The 23,970-nt window shown below is 28.1% G+C and overlaps 3 protein-coding genes across 3 annotated transcripts; 1 reads left to right on the top strand and 2 right to left on the bottom strand.

The window, feature by feature from the left end:
• Positions 1–1,009: 1,009 nt before the first annotated feature.
• On the bottom strand, positions 1,010–2,553 carry LOC123303007 (zinc finger protein 678-like). The gene is made up of 4 exons (XM_044886100.1): positions 2,544–2,553; positions 1,698–1,976; positions 1,528–1,601; positions 1,010–1,404 (listed from the first exon to the last, which is right to left on the bottom strand). The coding sequence occupies exons 1-4, from the start codon at positions 2,551–2,553 to the stop codon at positions 1,060–1,062; spliced, it is 708 nt and encodes a 235-aa protein (XP_044742035.1). The 3' UTR covers positions 1,010–1,059.
• A 9,038-nt stretch (positions 2,554–11,591) lies between these two features.
• On the top strand, positions 11,592–18,297 carry LOC123302250 (serine palmitoyltransferase 1). The gene is made up of 7 exons (XM_044885107.1): positions 11,592–11,613; positions 11,675–11,770; positions 12,669–12,791; positions 13,631–14,230; positions 15,093–15,207; positions 16,391–16,641; positions 16,830–18,297. The coding sequence occupies exons 2-7, from the start codon at positions 11,720–11,722 to the stop codon at positions 17,004–17,006; spliced, it is 1,317 nt and encodes a 438-aa protein (XP_044741042.1). The 5' UTR covers positions 11,592–11,613; positions 11,675–11,719; the 3' UTR covers positions 17,007–18,297.
• Positions 18,298–20,975: 2,678 nt separating this feature from the next.
• On the bottom strand, positions 20,976–22,188 carry LOC123303006 (gastrula zinc finger protein XlCGF71.1-like). Its single transcript, XM_044886099.1, has 2 exons — positions 22,182–22,188; positions 20,976–21,790 (listed from the first exon to the last, which is right to left on the bottom strand). The coding sequence occupies exons 1-2, from the start codon at positions 22,186–22,188 to the stop codon at positions 20,976–20,978; spliced, it is 822 nt and encodes a 273-aa protein (XP_044742034.1).
• Positions 22,189–23,970: the final 1,782 nt, after the last annotated feature.

The raw sequence follows: 23,970 nt of genomic DNA, 5'->3' as shown, positions 1-23,970 counted from the left end.
CAAACTCCGAACTGATAATGTTGTCTTAGCTAAATAAAAATTGATTCATTCGACTTCGAAACGTCATTGCTCACAAGGAAATTATTGATTGGAGTCACTTCATTAAAAATTATTTTTAAATTTTTTGTACATTTCGCCGGTTTTATTTTTTGCGTTTTTTTTTTATTTTATTATTATTTTTAGTGAGTTTTTGTAATACACAAGTCAGCATTAAAATCTATGAGTGAACAATGAATGATACTTATTTTTAGGATAGGAATTTTTTCCCCAAATTTATGTGAGACCAGCTATGAGGTATACAATAAAAAATTATCAAAATCGAACTACCCTGTAAAAAGTTATGCGTGATCATATATAAAAAAAAAAAATTAAATCATCCCTAAGTATTTTCCCACTCTTAGGAGCTAATTCCTATTATTAAAATCGGACTACTCTGTAAAAAGTTATGCATAATCATACATTAAAAAAAACGCGCTGAATTGAGAATCTTCCTCTTTTTGTTTTTCGTCGGTTAATAAAAAAGAAAGTGTTTCTTGTATGTGCTCCATAGAAGAAAAAACAAAATAGAAATGTTACAAAAAATATAGCATTTTGAGCGAAAATTACAGTTTAGCTAAAGTTTGGCGTCCTACAATTAATATAAGTCGCACTTTTTCCTTTTTTTCTAAAAATATATTCTTTAATTAGGAACACAGCCTCCTTTCAGAATAGCCTAACCATACGCTTCCTTTCTCATGAGTTCTTGGGAAAACTAGAACAATAACATTAAAAAAGTTACTGTAATTTGATTGGTTGAAAATGCGTGCGGTAAAAAAATATTTTCTATGCAAATGAGTGGAAAAAAGTTATTCTTATCTCGCGGGCGTAGGTATAAGTAGTTTGGGCAAGGGAGGAAACGATCTGAAAATAAAAATTTATTTTTATATATAAAAAAAAAAAATGAATGAAATTAATAATAATTAAAGTATTTATTTGTAAATAAAATGAATTAATAATAATTGAAGCCATTTTTTTTTTATTTGATCACACTAACAGGCTTAACATGAAAAGCGTGTTTCTCTAATAAGAATGAGTTCGCCTATGATCATTTAGAGTATGTTTTAAAGCAAATTTTTTATTACAAACTTCACAGGAATAAGGCTTTTCGCCAGTATGAGTTCGTTTATGTCCAATTAAATTGCCTTTCTTAATAAATGATTTATCACACACTTCACATGAAAAAGGTTTTTCTCCAGTATGAGTTCGTTTATGATCAATAAAGGTATTTTTATAAGCAAATGTTTTATCACAAACTTCACATAAATATGGTTTTGCTCCGTTATGAATTCGTGCATGTAAATTTAAACTGCTTCGCTGAGTAAATTTTTTATCGCAAGCTTCACATGAAAAAGGCTTTTCTCCACTATGAGTTCGTTTATGTGTAATTAAATTACTTTGACAAGTAAATGTTTTATCACAATCGTCACATGAATAAGGTTTTTCCCCAGTATGAGTTCGTTTATGAATAATTAAACTTCTTTGACAAGCAAATGTTTTATTGCAAATTTCACATGAAAAAGGTTTTTCTCCAGTATGAGTTCGCTTATGTCTAATTAAATTACCTGGCTGGGTAAATGTTTTATTACAAACTTCACATGAAAAACTTTTTTCCACAATATGAGTTCGTTTATTTTCAATTATTTTATCACTTTCTTTACATGAAAAACTTTTGTCTTCACTATGGCTTGGTTGATGTTCTAAAAGGTTTTCATCAAATATTTCATCCTTAATTATAAATTCAGTATTTAATTGCTGGCTAAGTTCAAGATGTTGATATTTTTGGCCGTAATAGTCTTCATTTAAATCAATATCTTCATGTTTTAATGTAACATTTACGTCTAATATTTCCTTCTTTATTTGTTTATGCTCCAATGGAACATTCCCTTCCTTAATTGGTTCAATTATATCGATAATATCACTTCCATCAAATATTTCATCTTTATTAATAAATTCTGTTCTTAATTCTTTTTCAAGTTTTATGTTTTCATAATTCATTGCAATTAAAAGCTCCTCATTTTCTTGAATCCGTCCCCCCTTTTTATTAACACTGACACTGCTGTTGTCTGACATGTGATTTAATATCGAATTATCTTCCCTAATTACAAAAGTATCTTTCAGTATTTTATTTTATGCTATGAAATGAATTGCTTGGCAGTTTTTTAACCTCATTTAAAATTGTTTTTAGTCTTTGATGCAAGGAGACATCTACAAAGACTTGTTACATGTTAATCATTTTAATAAATCTAAGGTTTCCTCACGTACAGAGTATAATATATTTATGTGGGTAAGATCGTTCACCATTTTGATGACAATGTCAAACAGACAAAATGTTAGAAAATATAGGTTGTTTAAACTAAAGTGGTACTTTGGTTTCTTTCGGTGCCCCTTTCGCTACGCGAACATTGCCGAATTTTTATGGAATGTGATTGATATTTTTTTCAAGTACCTACATGTATTGTATTTGTAAAGTAACAGTAAGTTTTTTGAATTAATATCGAACAAACGTTCATACATAGTGAAATGTTAGTAGAAACAAAAAAGAGTCATAAATAGTACATGGAGAATTGTCAATTTAAAGCATGCATTTTTATTTAATTTTCCATAAATAAACAATATACGAACAAACAAAAATGCTGAAAATTATGAACAAATTTAAAAAAAAACTGCTTAAATGTAAGAAAATGTTCTAAAAATATCGTAAAAGCGTCAAAAAAAAGCTTTTTTATGTTTTATTTTTGGAAAGCGCCGTAAGATAATGTGTTTTTTCCATAAACAGATTCTGTGATAAATTTTCTCCATGATGAAAACTTTTTTGCAGCTCATTCACCGATTAATTTTTCTACAATTACTAATATTGTGATTTCTTCGATAAAGTACTGTGTTAAAAATGAGCAGCACAGATCAATTGGGTCCTAAGCCCCTAGGACCTATCTTGTAAACCGTTTGAGATAGAACAAAGATTTAAATATAAAACATGTTTCTTATTAAAGAATTAACAACTTTTGTTTGAAACATTTTTTCGAAAACATCACTGTTTACCCGTAAGAGCGCAAATTAGGGTAGAAGAAATATTTTATGTGTACGTATATTGTATTATATCAAGTGTTTGTTTATTATTATGTACACTGAGGAAGTGAGAAGAAAGATACTATTTTACTGTGTGTGTAAGAGTGACTATCTTTCTTTGCTTACATGACGTAAAAAACAAACGATTGCGTAATCAACACTGCCTATACACCATAGAAGGTTTATTCATTTAATAGAAGTTAGATGTAGAAATAAGGGTCACAAGTTTCAAAATTTTTATTAAATTTTACATATCTGATCTTTGGCTAAATTATCAAAAAAATGTTTTTTACGTTACTGGATGACGTCATAAAAATCCAAGTAAATTGATTTTGCGTTGTCTCTCGAAAATTTTACCTAACTTAAATAAAACAAGTATGTAATAGACCTTTTCATCATGTCATATGCGCAAGTGCAGAATTTGCAGAATTTATTTTTTCGTACTAACAGCAATAAGTAGGACTAAGATAGAAGATATTTGTTATTCATTTTATCACATTGGTTATAAATTATTTAGTACGAAACAAATGTGAATCGTGATTTTAAAATGAAAAGCCCTATTGACTAAAGGTTAATAAAAAATCTTTTTTCATAGAAAACATCATAGAAGGTCTATAAATAATTTAGGAGGTCTGTGATTAACCGGATAAAATCGTGTTTAATAAAATAGCAACATTTCTTAACTATAACCAAAATTTAAACTTAAAAAATAATAAAAACGAGCTTATTCGAAGAAATAGCCTAGAAAATAGAGGAAGAGAAATAAATCTTTGGCTCCTTATTCCGTTGTGGCTTTTTGCAACCAATTCAAGTTCAAGCATGGTACCATCGATATCAAAAGGTATGGAACTTAATTCCATTATGGGTATTTCTGAAACCAGTTCGAGTTCAAGCATGTATATGGATCTTAACATAAGAATAGAAATTGAACCATCGGCTCTCGTTTGTAAAAATGACGAAATAACACAAAACAAATTAAACAAAAACAATCTGATTGAAATTAATAAAAAATTCCATAAGTTTAATGAGTATAAAACTGTCCAAAGAATGATTGAAATGAAGCCACGTGACAGCTGTAACAGCTCACGCAGTGTCAACTCACAGTTGCACAATTTAACTTCACGGGAGTGCTACGAAATTCGAACAAGTCGAAGATTTATTTGCCCACAAGGTACTCGTTTAAAAAGAAGTTCTACCTTTGAAAATCGAGCAGGAACAGAATTAACATGGAACAGTCTTACGCTAGGTTCTGTACCAAATATTCCACGGTCCAGACCACGACAATGTTCACCAAAACAGACAGTAAATATAGCGAAATTACGGCAATCAGATGACTGTAAAAAATCACTGAAGGGACGTGTATTTACAGAACTTATAAATAATGGTGCTGAAATATCACTTCTTTCGATAACATCAACTCCTGAAAATCCGTTGGAAAATCAGTGTTTGGAAACGGATGATGATGATTAAAATATAAATAATTATCGGTCTTCGAAATTTTATCCAAGAATTTGTAGGTAAGATCTTTTATAATAAAGTCATTTTGTTCACTAAATTTGATTGTTCGGAAATTACCCCTTCATTTACGAACTTAAGGCATACCAATGTTGATTTTAGAGGATAGTTTATTTATTTTAGGAGTTCGTCATGTGGCGTCGTCTATATTTTGTTAACAGAGTAATTTTTTTTTTTTCCATATTTTTTATTTTGAGACATGGACTATGGAAAATTTGTTTGATTTTTGTATTTTTGGGGTCTAAATTTTTTTATATAATGAATTTTTTTTTATACGGAAATGAAATTTTTTTTTAATTTTTGGGAATTTTTATTAAATATTGTAATTTTGTTTCAGAATTTGATAAAACTCGTTATGTATCATATATTTGATCTATAATAAAATTCAAAATCTTCGAATATTTAACGATGAAATGAATAGTTTCCGAAATATCAGCTGAAATCTGATCATAGCTTTATCCCCTGAAACATTTGCTTATATAACGAATTTTATCAAAATCTGAAATGAAAATTTTTGCGAAAAATCTGTTGGATATTATACTTTGAACCAAACGTTTTTTTGTCCTTTCTTAAAAAAAAATTCGTATAAAAATACTATTATTTTATAGTTTTGATCAGATATTTGATTCAAAACGATTTGTATCATATATTTTGGACATTTCTAAACAATGTTTTGAAAGACTTTTTCATCTAACCTCACCTTTTTCGACATATGTCTGCGTTTTAAAAAAAATTCGCTTTTTTAGACTAAAATTTTGTTATCAAATATTTGACGATTATCGAATGGTTCTGATCAAATATTTAATTAAAAAACAACTTATTTGATATTTTTGACTATTCTAAGCCATTTTTGTCTCTTGGATTTTTTTACCTTACCTCACCGTTTTGGAGATATAGGCGATTAAAAAAATGTAAAAAAAAAAAATTTTCGATGAAAATGTAATAAAATTGGTTTTTTAGTTTCTTAAATTCTTAACCTGCTAGAAGTGTTAAGAATAATCAAAAAAATAAACTTAGTTGGTTTTCTAAATAAATATTTGATCAAAACTACTCGATAATCGTCAGATTATTTGATAAAATTTTAGCCTACAAAAGCGCAATTTTATTATATTAATAATTTTATTATTAAAACGCCGCCATTAAAACGCAAAAAGTCATACAATAAAAATTGTTTAGAAAGGTCCAAATTATAAGTTCCAATTGGTTTTGAATCAAATATTTGATCAAAACCACACAATAATTGTTAATTTTGCCAATATCAAATTTTCATCAAAATAAGGAACTTGTTGATTTTTTTGATCGGTTGTATCTTATTAAAAAACGGTGACGTTTAGGAAAAAATGTCAGAGGACAAAAAATGCTTATAATAGTTGAAAATATATTTTTTTGCTATTTGCGTAAATCTAAAGGCCACAGTTTGGGATCAGAATTTTTTTCTACACATTAGAAATTATAAGTAAAATAAATTTTATACAATTTTGTTTTAATTAAGATTTTTTGAATAAAATTATTACTTTTTATTAAAAAATTAAAATAAAACTAATTTGATATAATTTAATATAAATTTCATACAACTTTGATTTAATTAAGATATTTTGGATAGAATTGTTAACTAATGTGATATAATTTAATATAAATTTTGTAAAACTTTTTTAAATTATGATATTTTGAATAAAATTGTTATTTTTTATTAAAAATTAAAAATGTAACTAATTTGATATACAATTTAATATAAATTTTATATAACTTTTTTTTAATTATGATATTTTGAATAAAATTGTTACTTTTTATAAAAAATTAAAAATGAAACTAATGTGATATAATTTAATTACCGGTTGCCAAGATCTTCTACATTTTGTCTTTTGGGCTTATAGATTTACTAACATCGAAGTGCCCAAGAAATACGTAATATCAAGATAACCTAAAATTATAATAAAAATATGAATTCCGATTTACTAATGCCTTCAAGAGTAATTATGTAGCTAGGTTTCATTTATCAGAAATGTCGTTTTATCCGTCTTTTCATGAAAAATTGAAACATACAATGTAAAATAGGACTGTGCCTGACATCTATTGGTGTATGTCGTTTCTCGGTCATCCAGATATTGTAGTATAATTGTTGTTTTCTAGTGGGTGTTTTAAATATATATTTGGTTAATTTGTCACTTGTTTTCTATCTTTGAATTTTGTTCTAGATTTTGTATTCTAGATTTATCAGCTTGTTTATTCCCAGGGTTATTCGCTGTATGAAGAAATTCTTTGGACTCTACTAAAAAGTAATCAACTAACCATTGAAACACTTCCTGCACATATTCATTAGTGAATTTTTTTTTTCAGATGAATCGTTAATAGCTTCAGTCATGTGTCTTGTTATTTTTGTTATTAAGGGGTATCGAATTTCTTGTTCATATGGGCGCGGCCATGTTTTTTTCCTATTGCTGACATCTGGTGTCGAGAAGAAAACATGTATTTAAAGCTACCTACATTTTGACATTATAGAAACGAACCTTTTTGAAAGTATTTTGTGCAAAATGCAAAATTTTTATATGGTCTGATTTAAAATCATAACTTACATTAAAATGTAAGTCGACATCCGATCGAATAATCTACTCTTACATATAAATTTAAATAAATAAATAGTAAATTTCTACATAAATTTTAAAATAGAATTCTATTTTATAAAAAACTAACACCATAAAAACCAAGTTTTTAATATAAAGCTGCCTACATTGGGGAAAATAAATCAGGTTACTGTTTTCACGTATGAAATTTTATATGATCAAATGAAAATCACAGATCTAACCCAATTTGAGTAAAAATTGACTCAAATTATAACTTACATATAATATAAAAATGTAAGTCGGTATCCGATCAATATTTTTTATAAAAAATTTATTTGTAACTAAGATCTGGCCTAGTTTAATATAGAATTAAAAATAATTTTAAGTAACATAATTTTTTTAAATTTGTTATCATATGTGACACCATTGGATTTTTTTGGTCGTTTGACTTTGTAGGCTTTATGCTTTATGATATCGGGAATTGTCGGAGAAGTAGCAACTCTGTAAATAAAAGATTTTGTAAAATAAAAGACTTGTTTCTTAATTTTTAATAATTATTTATTTGTTTATTAAAATAATAATATTTTTATGTTCATGATTATTTAATTTTTGTTTATTGGGAAGAACTCTGTCACAGTCTTCACATGCGTACGGTGGACCTAAGTTTACAAGTCTATGCTTTATTAAACTCTTTTTAAGTTTGTATGCTTTATTACAAACATGCTTAACTAAGTTAGATTTTCGGATAAACTTCTTATTACAATTATCGCATGAAAAGACCTTTTCTCCATTATGTATTTGTTTATGTCTAACTAAACTAGATTTCCAGGTAAATTTTTTATAACATTCATCACATGAAAAGACCTTTTCTCCATTATGTATTCGTTTATGTCGAATTAAATCAGATTTCTGGGTAAACTTTTTATTACAATTATCACATGAAAAAGCCTTTTCTCCAGTATGTATTCGTTTATGTCTAACTAAATGAGATTTCTGGGTAAACTTTTTATTACAATTATCACATGAAAAAGCCTTTTCTCCAGTATGTATTCGTTTATGTTGAACTAAACTAAATTTCCTGGTAAATTTTTTATAACATTCATCACATGAAAAATCCTTTTCTCCAGTATGTATTCGTTTATGTTGAACTAAATTAAATTTCTGGGTAAACTTTTTATTACAATTATCACATGAAAAAGCCTTTTCTCCAGTATGTAATCGTTTATTTTCAACTAAATGAGATTTCCGGGTAAACTTTTTATTAGAAACATCACATGAAACAGATCTTTTTCTAGTACGTAATCGTTTATGTTCTACTAAATGAGATTTCCGGGTAAACTTTTTAGTAGAAACATCACATGAAACAGATCTTTTTCCAGTACGTAATCGTTTATTTTCAACTAAACTGCTTCGATAGCTAAATGTTTTTTTACGAACATCGCATAGTAGTGTTTTTTGTCTTGTATGAATGCGTTTATGTCGAATTAAATTTCCTTTTTTGTTAAATTGTTTATTACAACGATCACACACATTATGTATTTGTTTATGTTTACACAATTTAATTTTAGTTTCAAATGTTTTATCACAAATTTCACAAAAATAATTTTCGTTGAACACTTGTTGATTATTTGAAGCGGTTTCAGTTCCATTAAACATTTCATCATAATTTTCATAGTTTACGATTAGTTGTGAGTGTAGCTCCTGTTCAACTCTTTCATTTTCATTAATTTTGTCAGAAAATTCTTGTTCGATTTTAATTCGTTCATTTTCAATAACGTTGTCACAGAATTCATTATTTTTTGAATTCATTTCAACTAATGTTTCCTCATTACAAGAATCATTTTCTTGTTGGCTATCACCATCATTTTCTTCTTTAATTATTAATTCTGTGTGCAACGCTTGTTCGATTTTAATCCGTTCATTTTCAATAACGTTGTCACAGAATTCATTATTTTTTGAATTCATTTCAAATAATGTTTCCTCATTACAAGAATCATTTTCTTGTTGGCTATCATCATCATTTTCTTCCTTGATTATTAATTCTGTGTGCAATGCTTGTTGGATTTTAATTCGTTCATTTTCGTCATTCTCAATAACTTCTTCTTTGACTCTCAATTCTAAACAAAATTTTCATTTATTATTATTTTTTTATTTTTCATTAAAATAAATATTATATAAATAATCATAATTAAAAAAATTATTACCATCCATTGTATTTTATATTGAATTACAGCTTAAAACTTGGCCAATTCATTTAAATAGCTCAAAGCAGTAAAATCACAAAAATTATTTTTTAGTGTGTATTTTTTTATTTGTAGGTTTTGGTTGAGTTGTAATTATGACAGTTAAATGTGCAGTGCCGAATTTTAAATCAAAAAACGGAATGTTACTCGTGTTTACTGGTGACAGGGTAACCAACTTAGGGTTTTTTCCCCAAATTTAGGGATTAAAAAAGTCTAATGGGATTTTTTTAGGGGTATTATATTTTTAGGAATTTTTTTTTTTCAACTTCGAATATTCACTTTTTTGTGATTAAAAAATCAAACGAATAATTATATATTTCAAATAATTCAATTTGGTATTTGATTATTGATTAATTATTTATAAATGATTATGTAATTAATGTAATAATATTTGTTTATTTTATTAATAATATATTTTTATAATAATGTTTTTTTTTTTTTAAGGGGAATCTCGCAGTAATTGTAGGGATTTTAGGGGTTTTTGGTTGAAGCTTTAAGGAGAAAAATTTTTGAGAGTTGGAAACACTGACTGGTGATCAAGTAATTAAGTAGTTCCGTATAGTTAGCAGATAAAATTGTTATTTTTCACTCAAACTATTTCCATTCATTTGGGAATCGTTTGGGAAGATTTGGGAATATAATTTTAGAATTTGGGAATTATTAGTTTTCCTGTAATTAATGATTCTTTTTTCAGCGTATAGTTAGCAGGTAGGAAATTAAATCCACTTAATTTTTATGTTTTTCGAAAGGAAATCATTTGGGAATTACGATAAACATGGTTTCAGAGTTTGGGAATGTATAATTAATTAATTACACCTATTTTTTAATTGATTGATAGGTTATGTTAATTAACCGTACACCTGAACCATTAATTGTTATATAGCAGTATGGCGCCAATATTCAAATATCACTGAATAATTTATTTTATAATTTATGTAAATGTTAAGTTTTATTTTGCCTTAAAACTGTTCTTATTCAATTGGAAATCGTTTGGGAAGATTTAGGAACATAATTTTATTTTAATATTTACAGCGTTTTAAAATTTGGGCGGCATTCTGTAATCAATTTAATTTAGACATTAAAAATAGACGTAAATACAGCTGTATGCTTTATAAATTTAGCATCTTTTGGAACCCTTACTAAAACATAAATAAATAAAATGTAGCCCATGATATTTGCTGACAATTTAGTATTCTATATAAGGATCGATCAACACAACACCGACAACATCAACTCCTATGGAAGAAGAGTTCATCCGCTAAGAGATCGATTACTGAGGTCCACAACAAATACGGACCTGGACGAGATATTAAAGATAGTGCGGCTGCGTCAGCAACTCCACATAAAAAACCAACACCAATAGTAGTGCACATTGGACTTACTAATTTTGTAAAAGTGGAGGAAGCCATAAAAGCCACTTTTGGACCAACGACAATTTCGGTCCATTATGAAACCCCTCACGGTTACACCAAGCGTAAAGAAAAATTGGAACAGATCCAAATGTATGCTGTTTCTAAAATCAATTGATTATATTAATATTATAATAATATATTTCAATAATTAGTCTCCCACTACTATAATTTATCTATGCTTTGCCGTTAATTAACATTAACATTAATAAAAAATAAAATGTAAAACTCCAAAAATATCACCGAACAAGGAGTGTATTTCAATGTATTTATAAAGAACAACTTTCTAATTTAAAGCGCTCATCTATTGTTTGTCAGTTATCAAACAGAGTGAGATATTAATTTAACCTGAAAACTTAGATCGAATTCGATACCGGTGTGTGTCCCTTTGAAACTAATATTTTTCGTTGGAAGCACTTTCCTCAATCAAATTAATTTATCGAGTTTCAAGCATATGTCAACAAAAAGCACTTTGTATACGGCATGATTGTAAAGGGTGGCAAATATTATTTTTATTCATCAAAATACATGTGATTGTTATGTCTGCTCTCCATATGTTTGCACTAAAATGGCGGTCGAGTGTACCTTCCTTTTTAGTACTCTAGTACTGATCAAAAATTATAGTGACATCTAGTGGTGTCAAAGTTACCTATGTACTAAATTTTGACAGCACATACAAAAAGTAAAAAATTGGTTGAGAATTTGATGGATACTAAATTTTAAAATAATATATAATTAAAAATGGATATATCAGGACTTTTAATAACAAAATTAACAGAAGTAATGAATTGATATTAAAATATTTATTTTATAATTGTTTAAATATATTTATTTGTTTTAGGCATCAATTTTCACATTATTGGAAATTATTATAGGTTTCTTTGCAATGTGGTATCTAATGAAAAAACCCATTAAAAATGAGATTTTATCAGAAGCTGTACGTAATTATTTTTAATTTCTTATATTAATTTTGTACGTTACTAGCCTATCGGTATAATAGATATTGTTTAATTAAAATATACCATAATACTGTGTTTGTGTGGTGTTTCATTTTAAAGTGAACATCGTTTGTGTCACATCAAAAAAATTTAAGTTTAAATTGCTTCTGTAATATGTAGACTACGCGGAATATAAGCTGCACAATCGGCCCACTCAACAGGGTGGAGCTGTACTTTAATGGCAGTGGTGTGAACGCTAGAGGGAATAAAATACAAAAATATTTCAGGCAATTTCTTTTTCGAATCTTGCCAAGGTGACGTAGGAGAATGAAATATGCACGTTGTTGAACTGAAAACTGCCTACAGTTAGCGTGAGTAGAATGAGATTGTAGGAGCTATGTTACGCCAGTGATGCAAAGTACGGAAATCGCATTTTAAAAAAGACAAAATTAGGTACTTTTTAGGTGCTAATTAGGTACTAAAGTCAGAAATTAGTTACTCTGTAAGTTAAACCGCAACTCAATATTCAAAGTTGTGATGCTAGCAACGCAATGATAATAATAATGAAATAATGAGTGGTAAGGAAACACAATTAGGTGCTTATTAAGTGCTAAACGGTCAGAATCATAAAATTGCCTAATTAATAAACGAAAGCCTCGAATTTCGCAAAACAGCGGATCTAAAAATCAGGTCTCTCTAAAACTAGGACGAATCAGGTATAAAGTAACGATGGAATAAAGTGCTATTTAGGTGTTTGCGAGAAATTAAGATGATTTAAGGTAGTACGAGCACCAAAGCAATTTTAGAATTAGGGTTGAAATTATTTGTGCCTTATTTTCAACTTTGATAATGAATAGTTATAGTGCTTAAAATAAAAATTTATGATTTTTAATTTAGGAACGTCAAAAACTTATAAATGAATGGAATCCAGAACCTTTAATATGTGAAGAAAGTGATGATAATCCAAAGTTAAAAAATCGAGTTGTCAATGGAATATCTGGTTATTATGTAACAATTAATGTAAGTATGCTTTTATTTTATATTAAGGTAGTTTGTTACCCAGATTTGTTACCCAAATCATTTAAACTTGACCCCACATTATTTTATATTTATTCGAAAGAATATATTTAAATGCATCCATAGAAAAAATAATTGTTTGAATTTCCACCGATTAGTTTTGGAGAAATCTATGAAAACATATCATTCATCTACCGTTTTTCCATAAAACTAATGTTAAATATGACTACTTTTGAAGTCATTTATTTATTTAAATAATCGGACAACCTCTCCTAAAATTTTCAGGATTGATTTAGTCCAACTTCATATGACAAAAATTAATCCTTTTATCCAAAATTGCTCTATCGCTACCAACCCCTCTCCCTCTTTAAATTTTCATAATTTATTTAGGTCCAACTTCATATAAAAAAAAATTAAGCTTTTTATTTAAAATTGCCTTGGTGCTCGTACACCTTAAGTGATAGACCTTTTTAGATGGTACAATGATTTAATTTCTACCATAATTACCACTTGGAAATCTAATAATGATTTAATTATTATTAATACAAGTTAAGTTCATAAGTTATCCTATTTTTATGAAATGACCCATACAATAATAATGGGGTTTAACCTTCGTTTTTCTGACATTCGCCTATAACAGAGGCCACCCACATCATTATTTGTTAATCTTTATTTATTAAATTACATTTTACAATTACATGTATGATGTGGGTGAAATCGGTTACTTATCCAAGCGACGACAATATGATCAATTCTACCGTCTTTTTTCTTTATTGTTTATCTACAACGAAAGAAGGATGAATAGTTTTCGTCCATAAAATAAATCAATTTTATTTGTTTAGGATAAAGAATGCTTAAACCTTGCAACGCATAATTATTTGGGTCTTCTTGAAAATGAGGAATTACGTAAAAATGCAACACAATTAATATATAAATATGGTGTTGGGTCATGTGGACCCAGAGGGTTTTATGGAACATTAGATGTACATTTAAGCTTAGAAGATAGATTAGCAAAATTTATGAACACAGAAGCCGCTGTTATTTATTCATATGGATTTTCTACAATCGCTTCAGCCATACCTGCATACTGTAAACGTGCCGATGTTATTTTTACGGATGAAATGATTAGTTTCCCAGCACAAAAAGGTATTCAAGCATCCAGAAGCACTGTGCATTATTTTAAACATAACGATATGGAAGATTTAGAAAGATTGTTAAAAATCCAAGAGGAAAAATCAAAAAAGAATCCTAAAAAGGCAAAAAAACAACGATTATTTTTAATTGTTGAAGGCATTTATTTTAATACGGGATCGTTGTGTCCTCTACCCAAAATTATTGAACTTCGCAACAAATATAAGTTAAGATTATTCTTGGATGAATCACAAACTTTTGGAGTCTTGGGTGCTACTGGAAGAGGAATTACTGAACATTTTAATATCGATGTAAGTATTTACAAACTATTTTTTATTATACACAGAATTTGTTTTCTACCAAAAAAATCGATATTCGAATTGAGTTTTTGCCGGAGCATTAACTTTGGAAACAAGTTCCTCAGTAAAAATACTCCCTGGTGGAAAAGAGAGGACGAAAGATAATTGTTTTCAATTTTACCACAAAATTGAAAACGCTAAAAATTTCTGACTGTTGAGGAAGTATTGTAGCAATACTGGAATTACCGTTTAAAAAATCTCTTCTAATTATCTAACATGTTAATCCGATATCAAGGCGTTCGATTCAAAATATAGGGTCTGAGCCAGGTTCGGCGGTTTCATATGAGTTTGGTAAAATACTCACAATGCCCACAAAATTTCTTGTGCTACCAGGCGGATATTATTACGGAGGTATTGCTTGTTTTTACTTGAGGGAAACTAGAAGTGAGCGGTCGACTCTGATTTTGATCGAGTAGTAGATTTGAAATGCTTGCGGTGATGTTCTCCAGCGTATGAACGCAGCCACCAAGTAACAGTGGCTCGCAATACCTTAACCGAGATGTGTTGACTTCCCGTTTCTACGAGTTTCTATGTGTTGAGGTAGGAAATGCTTTTGAAAATCATTTATGATTGACTTTGACTTATATAAAATACACAAAGTTTTGAAAAAAAGTAAAAGTTTGGATTTATAATAAAGTATATAAAGTTCTTGGTCAAAGTTTTACTTTAAACAATCTTGTTTAATCAAAATTGATTTTTACTGGAAGGTTCCGTTAATATCAATATTGATTGTTTTTTCCAGTCAGAATTGACTGTAACAAACGAGTATTGAACAATTTTTTAAATAAAACAAATATTTCCTTTTTTTTTCAAGAGAGTTACTGAAGTGGATTTGATAGTTTCAAGTTTAGAATCAAGTATTGCAAGCACTGGTGGATTTTGTGTTGGATCTCACTTTATAATTGAACATCAAAGATTGTCCGGCTTAGGTATGATTTTGATACAATTATTTTTACTCTTACTCACTTTCGATTCGTGGTAAATAGTCTTAAGACCCTAAAACGTAATTAAATTTATTTAATTGAGTTTATATTTGGTTTATGGTAGCACATACTATAATTTTATTATTGGTGTATGACTATAAGTTTTATTATACTATCTCAAAATTATTCGAACTTTCGGTCATTCTCAAAAGATTAAATTAATTTATACAAAATTTGTTTATAACAAAATAAATACCGTGGTTCTATAAAATTTTTGGACGTTATTCTTGAATACCTTGGAAACAAATGAAAATTTAAAGAAAATTATTTGAAATTTAGACTCAAAATATTAGTTCGTAACGCATCCTTTTTATCGTTACACGTTTTTTTTTTTAATTTTTCCAAATTTCCAACCCTATTAAAACGTTCATAATCTTCCTTTTCTCGCATGTGTGTAAAATTTTGAATTTATCATCAAATTCATGGACATTTAAAATGCAATGGTCTGAAAACACTGTTACGCCCTTTGAAAATACACTACTGGAATTGTTAACAGAGTGAGAACCACGCCTCAAACTAGATTGACAAGGATAATAAATGCCGAAGCATGGTCATAATACGCATGTCTTAATATACAACATAATATCCTGGCGCGTATTTAAAATAAGATTATACCACTTTTAAATAAAGTTAAAACAGTATATTTTGTACAAATTACCTTTTCACCATTTAAAAATTTTTTTTTCATAGAATCAACACAAAATTATCTAACAATATTACTCTTTTGAACGTTAAAACAAAATAAATTTTTATGCATGTTGTGAATGTGAAATATAAACAGATCATTGATGCAGCTGATTCCAGTCATACGATCATGCGCATTGAATACCATCCCTCGGTATTATGTGTTTCTCCGTCAGCTGTTTGAATATTGTATTTTTGTCTTTGTTAATCTACTCTGTGAAGCCAAAATATACATACTTAGTATACGCTGGGCTCATCTATTTAAAATATATGATCTAAGGTTGTGCCAGTGTTTTTTAGACGAATGGATGAGTTATGCTCCTCTATTCTTCCTTTTTTTTAAAGTCTCAATTTTCGAACCAAAATTTGTATACGGCAGAGAGGCTCATTTCTTTTGTACTAATTTGTTTATAATTTTAGGGTTATAAATTTATTTTCATTCCAGGTTATTGCTTTTCTGCTTCAAGTCCTCCTCTGCTTTGTCAAGCTGCAATTGAAGCATTAAATATTATTGAAAAAAATCCCGATATTTTGGATAACTTACGAGAAAATTGTTTGTACATGCATAATCAATTGAAAAAAATTCAATCCATGTCTACGAATTCAAATGAATTGTCACCAATCAAACATTTGTATGCGACATCTCTCGAGAATGAAAAAGAAGCAAATGAATTTCTTGATAAACTAGTACAACATGTGAGTGTTATTGTATTTTATATTGACATTTAGGTTATACTATAGATACCCAAATTTTTTTATCTCGTTGACCACGTATGTTTTTCGGTTTTGTGTAGAACCTCTGGTTAGCTAATATTGCATTTTTGAAAATTCATAAACTTCAAATGTGTTTTGACTCATTTCTTGAGATTTAATTTTTGTTTTAGTGTGAAAATAACGGCTTTGCAATTACCAAATCAGTGTACATAGAAAGTATGGAAACCTGTAAAGTTCCACCAAGTATTCGAATAACAGTGAATTCTAGATTAAAGAAGAGTGATATAGATAATTTTATTGATATAGTCAATAAATTTAACGACAAGTATTTTTCTGCATCCAAATAATTAATTATATTATAATGTATTGTAGTGAATGGCTTGCATTCAGAAAGAAAATCGATCAATGATCGTTTATATCATGTTAATAAATTAGTCAAAACTGGGCTCTCAACTATTCTAGGGAATTTTTTTAACTGTATAATGAATAAGAACCGTAAACGGCGGTTTTTCGTGAACCTACTACTTTTGATCTTAAGGTGTTTGTCTCCCTACAGTATTGTAAATAAGTTTAAGTGTAAAAAGTTTAAATACGTGCTTGCAATCAAATAATGTGTTATTTTTAACTTAACACCACGCAACTATTTATCATACAATATACAGTGGAACTTGGTTATGTGGGATCTGGATAAGTGAGAAACCTCCATAACTGGAACTCATTCTGAGGTCCCAACACTTTGGCATTGAATTACCTCTGTTAGTGGGACGAAGCAAATATCTATATCTGGGATTAGTTCTTTTGATTTTATCGTCATAGTTACCTCTATAACTAAGACAACGAGTGTATTTTATATGCATTAACCTCTGTAACTGAGAACTGAGATAACATAGTTTTTTTGAGCCTTAATGACCTTTTAGTTTTAGTTTTGCTTTACTATCATACGAATGTTTATTTGAAACATGCCGAAATGAAGGCTCAATTCGTTATCAGTACATGAAAAACTGAAGTTAATATCCGTTTATGAAAGTTGGAAGATACACGATGAAGTCTGTGTCGAATTTAATGTACCTAAATCTACTCTTTGTAGAATAATTCAGAATAAAGATAAAATTCAATCGCAATGTTCTGAAGGACAAAGAAAACTAAAACGCGTACGTTTATCAGAATGTCCTGGACTTGAACAGTGTTTGCTAACATGTGTCAAGCAACTTCGTAGCAAAAACGTTCCGTTTAGTGACGTTTAAACCGACGATTAAAGAAAAGGCACTAGATTTCGCGCTAAGGCTCGGTATTCATAATTTTTGTAGCAGCAATGATATTGCTAATACTTTATTTAATAATCACACCTCTATAACTGGAACAACCTGTATTCTGACCTCGATTAATGGAACCCTCTGTAAATGATACAGATATTTATTTATACCTGGATATCTGAAACACTGGGTAAGTGGAGACACTGAGTAAGTGCTATAAGTGAGACTGCAGATCCCTTGATGTCTCACTTAACCAGGTTCCACTGTATTGTGTACTAAGTGTTGTTTACAATTTTGTTAATATGGAGATCTCTTTTCAACCACCAATAATCTAACTATAGTTGTTTCTGTTCAATAATAAAATTGATTAACTTTGCGTTATTATATCTCAATAATGAAACTGTCAATAATTTTGGTTGTAGTTTTTTTTTTTAAACTCATAACAAATATATCAATGTTCAGTAAGTTTTTTGAAAATAAAGGTTAGTTTTTATTAAAAGCTTTTATTTAACTTGCAATGTGTGTATGTATGTTACGGTGGATTCTTTGAACTCAATTTTGAAGTAGATATCTTCAAGTGATTGAGCTGAAATTTTGCATGCACATTTAGTTTGGATGACAATGCATGGTAAGGTTGCGCCGTCCTGATTTTCCCATCGCTTCCACCATATTTTATATAAATACATTTGTTTAGCCTTAAATCAAAAATTTTAATAAAAAATACTCTTTAAGGGACAAGCTTTTATAGTACTAAAAAGTAGAAAATAATTTTATCTATAAGTCACTCATACCTGACTATTTGTAAAAGCTTGAGGCGCTTAATATCAAGGATGAATCGAAAAGTAATTAGGCATGTGGAGTAGATGAGGCGTTCCTATTCATTTTTGATATTTTAAGATATTTTAGTACAATAAAAGCTTGTCCCTTAAAAAGTATTTTTTATTAAAATTTTTTTTCTATAATTAAAATCATTGTTAAAAAAGTTTTATGGTAATAAAAATGGTACTTATAATATCCTTAATAAGTACAAAAAGTTTTATGGTAATTAAAATGGTACTTATAATATCCTTAATAAGTACAAGAAAAATTTTCATGAATTTTCTGACACTATCTCTATATCGAGACAATAACCCTAACGGAATTTTCGCTTGCTGATTTCTATAATATCGGGTATCACATAAATAGCGGGACGGCTTAAAAACTTTCCTGTCAAGTATTTTTTTGAATAATGCATTTTTTTGACTTCATATCAAATTTTCGTTCACCTTCAAATAGAAGTCCCTATCTTTTTAAACTTCTATTTCCGTTTTTACAAAGAACAGCAAATGTAAGTTATTGTAACCGAGTTAAGAAAAAACTTTTTAATCACGACCATCATAAAATTTTGAGGTTTGACGTGACGCCGTACGCTATAAGGTGTTCGCACAAAGTCCCCAGAGCTTTTCTCATAACTTAAGAGCCATCGATAAATTACGTTACACAAATTTTATGATTTTTTGAATCCCCTCCACCGTCTTTGTCACAGGTGATCTTATTTGTAAAACCACTTTCCCCTCTGGTGTGAAGTCACATATTTTTCAATTTTATATTAAGAAATAATTAAAACAGCAGTTTCAAAATTTTTTTGATTTTGTTCAAAATAATCTTTAATAATATTTACATACGGTCAAAATGTTCGTGTTCAAAAGTTTTCTCCGAAACCATGAAAGATGGCAAATTTCCAATTGGTATGTAGTTTTGAGTTGTGATATATAGTGCCAATTTCAAGAGACCCCATCTGATAATATTAAGAGGATAAAAAGGGTCTGATATTCTCTAATTTAGTTTCGAGAAATTTTTACCTAAACTATAAAAGTATGGAAGGTTTCTAATTAATTAGGAGCTTCGAATAGTAGATTTAATGAACCTAATAATATACTAACTTTATTGGGTTTCGTTTCATACTAGCCTCATTCAGAAATCGTAAAAAAAAAAAAAGTCAAATTGTGGATAGGAATTCCGGTGTATATTTTACTGTCAAAATCTAACCCGGGAAAAATTAGATTATATATCAGGAAATCTCGATGATTCCATTTAATTAAAAAAGAAATCATCGGAAATATTCTGATATATAATCCAGTTTTTCCCGGGCTAGATTTTGACAGTAAAAATTGTAAATAATTTGGTTAATTTAATTGGTTGAAAATGCGTGCGGTAACAAACTATGAGTGGGAATGTAATTCTTCTCACGGACGTAAATAAAAGTGGTTTGGATTCAGAGGGAAACTTTATTATTTGAAGGATATGAATGAAAATTGTAAAGGATATGAAATGAAAATTTATTTTAATTTGAAAATTAAAAATTATAAATACATAAAAAAGAAGTGAAATTAATATGAAATGCAAATTTATGTTAATTTGGAAATTGAAAATTATAAATACATAAAAAACAAGTGAAATTAATATGAAATGAAAAGTTATGTTAATTTGAAAATTGAAAATTATAAATACATAAAGCACAAGTGAAATTAATATGAAATGAAAATTTATGTTAATTTGAAAATTATAAATACATAAAAAACAAGTGAAATTAATATGAAATGAAAATTTATGTTAATTTGAAAATTATAAATACATAAAAAACAAGTAAAATTAATATGAAATGAAAATTTATGTTAATTTGAAAATTGAAAATTATAAATACATAAAGCGCAAATGAAATTAATATGAAATGAAAACTTATGTTAATTTGAAAATTGAAAATTATAAATACATAAAAAAGAAGTGAAATTAATATGAAATGCAAATTTATGTTAATTTGGAAATTGAAAATTATAAATACATAAAAAACAAGTGAAATTAATATGAAATGAAAATTTATGTTAATTTGAAAATTGAAAATTATAAATACATAAAAAACAAGTAAAATTAATATGAAATGAAAATTTATGTTAATTTGAAAATTATAAATACATAAAAAACAAGTGAAATTAAAATGAATGAATAAATTGATTTGAAATATTTATTTGTTTAGTAAAATGATGATATTTTTATGATCTTTTAATTCATTTTGATGGACAAAAACTAGGCCACAGTCTTCACATGAAAATGGCTTTTCCCAGTATGTGTTCGTTTATGCATAATTAAATTTGCTTGTCGGGTAAATTTTTTCTCACAAACATGACATGAAAAGGGCTTTTCCACAGTATGTGTTCGTTTATGTCGAATTAAATTTTGTTCTTGGTTAAATTTTTTCTCACAAACGTTACATGCGTATGGTTTTTCTCCAGTATGTATTCGTTTATGAGCAATTAAATGTGCTTGTCGGGTAAATTTTTTCTCACAAACATGACATGAAAAGGGCTTTTCCCCAGTATGCGTTCGTTTATGTTCAATTAAATTAACTTTTCTACAAAATTTTTTCTCACAAACATGACATGAAAAGGGCTTTTCCCCAGTATGTGTTCGTTTATGCGTTATTAAATTTGCTTGTTGGTTAAATTTTTTCTCACAAACGTTACATGAGTATGGTTTTTCTCCAGTATGTATTCGTTTATGAGTAATTAAACTTGCTTGTCGGGTAAATTTTTTTTCACAAACATGACATGAAAAGGGCTTTTCCCCAGTATGCGTTCGTTTATGCCGAACTAAATTTTTTTGTCGGTTAAATTTTTTCTCACAAACATGACATGTAAATGATTTTTCCTCAGTATCACCATCACAAGAAAATGGTTTTTCTTCAGTAGGTGTTAGTTTATGTTTTTCTTGATAATTTATATCACTTTCTTTTTCTTCAAACATTTCATCATCACTTTCATTTTTAATGATCAATTCTGTGTGTAATTGTTGTTCAATTTTGATTATTTCGTCATCAAATTCTTCTTGTTTGATTCTCAATTCTAAAAGTAATTTTTCATTTTTAATATTTTCACCTTTACGTATTTAAAGAAAAGTATGTCTTCAGTATTACAAGTAGGTTGTTGGTTGTCATGGAAGTTTTGATTAATAATTTTTAATAAATAAATTTTCATTAGATGTGAAAGAATATTAAAATTAAAATTATAAATTAATTCAGAATAATTTGTTGACAGAAACTTTAATTGTCGTTTCTGTAGTTTTTAGCTAAACTTCTTTTTATATAAATTGGTTTTGTAAATAGATTTTTACAAATAAAACTAATACAACAAATAAAATTTTTTAGAGCAACGTAAAAGTTTTAGTATTTATGTCAATTATCTTATATACGTATTTTATTTTATTATCATTAAAATTTCTAAAAGATATTCTTACCATCCATTATTTTATTGTATTCGTATAATATTTCTTATAATATCTCTTTCTATGTTGTTCAATTTTAATTATTAAAACTGCTTTGTATAATAACACACCTTATCCATAAAATGAATTAAGAAATTTAACAATTTGCGCATGTGCAATTAGAATAACTAAAATTTGAAGGTTATGATCGAAGAAAAATTGATGTCCTTGTCTACTTATGGTACAGGAGCTCGATATGTTGTTCTTCTAGCTCTTTCAGTTAGAGTTTGGGCCATCTGGCTGGCGGTAGTGGTTGCGTTTAGTACTGCATATCCTAAATGTACAGGTCCTAATACTAAATTTTAAAAGAATTTTATTATGTCTGTAATTTTAATATTATGTTATTTAAGTATACATAAACCTAAAATTAATTTGCCAAACGTTAATTCTGTTGTGAAACCTTGAAAAAAAGCGAAAAAGTAATGAAAAATAAGTGACATTTGTTAAATATATATCTTATGTTCTGATATTCTTAAGTGTTGTAAATGGCTGTGGTCGTTAAGGCGCTTGAATTAAGTTTATTTTAATGATTAGTAGTTCCGAGTTCGAGTCCAGCAGCGATTAACATTTTTTTTTTTTTTTTTAAATTTATTATCTTATTTCTATAAAATTTAATTTTTGTTATATTGAACGTTTATTTTATTTTTTGATAACTCTGTACGGTTTTACTTACGAGCTAAATTTTTAAGGCAATTCACTTGAAATCGTGATATAATATTAATATATATATTATTATTAATTATATATATATATATATATATATATATATATATATATATATATATATATATATATATATATATATATATATATATATATATATAATTAATAATAATAATAATAATAACAATAAAAATCGACCCATTCTTCTTTCTTTAAAAAATCATTGTGTCCCTTTTTGAACGCAAAGGGTAAAACCTACTAAACTCAACACAAAATTTTGGTATAGGTGTGCATAGAATCACCTAATTAATCCATTTCCGGTTGTCTGTCCGTCTGCCTGTCAACACGATAACTCAAAAACAAAAAGAGATATCAAGATGAAATTTATAGCGTACTCGAGACGTAAAAAGTGAGGTCGAGTTCGTAATAGATCAATGTAGGTCAAATGGGTCTTGGGTCCGTAGAACCCATCTTGTAAACCGTTAGAGATAGAAAAAAAATTTTAATGTAAAAAATATTCCTTATAAAAAAATAACCAACTTTTGTTTGAAACCGTTTTTCGTAAACATGACTTTTTACCTGTGAGGGCGCAAATTATTCGTAAATTGGATAATATGCTTTATATGGGAATGTCTGTTATGTATGTGGGACATGTATGTATGTGTAATGTGATAGAGTAATCAACACTGTCTATACATGGTATTTCAACAATTAACTCAGTCGATTGTATGTTTTCACTTGTTTTTATCTATTTTTAACTTTTGGGGATGGAAAGGTGGAGCGAGAAAGTGGTAATGAATTATCGAATATTTTCAATTTTACCCAAGCGGGGTATAAAATAAAAGAGCATGACGTGTACATTACAAAACTTCTACGCAAGGGGGAAATGGAGGGAGGGGTTGAAAGTGGGGATGTTGCTTAGTAAAGTGGGTAGTTCACAGCTAGTAAATTATATTTTATGCCCATAATGTTTTACCGACATCGTGGATTTTGATCAATCTTAATTAATTTTTTGCGAAATATTTATATGATTAATGATTCATCAATCTTAATTAATGATTTTTTATTAGACTCGGTAAGATCAGTCATTGAGCATTAA

The sequence above is a fragment of the Chrysoperla carnea genome, chromosome X, assembly GCF_905475395.1.
Source record: "Chrysoperla carnea chromosome X, inChrCarn1.1, whole genome shotgun sequence".
NCBI lineage: Eukaryota > Metazoa > Arthropoda > Insecta > Neuroptera > Chrysopidae > Chrysoperla > Chrysoperla carnea.
Note: the sequence above shows the minus strand (reverse complement) of the source record. Positions and strands in the feature narration are given on the sequence as shown.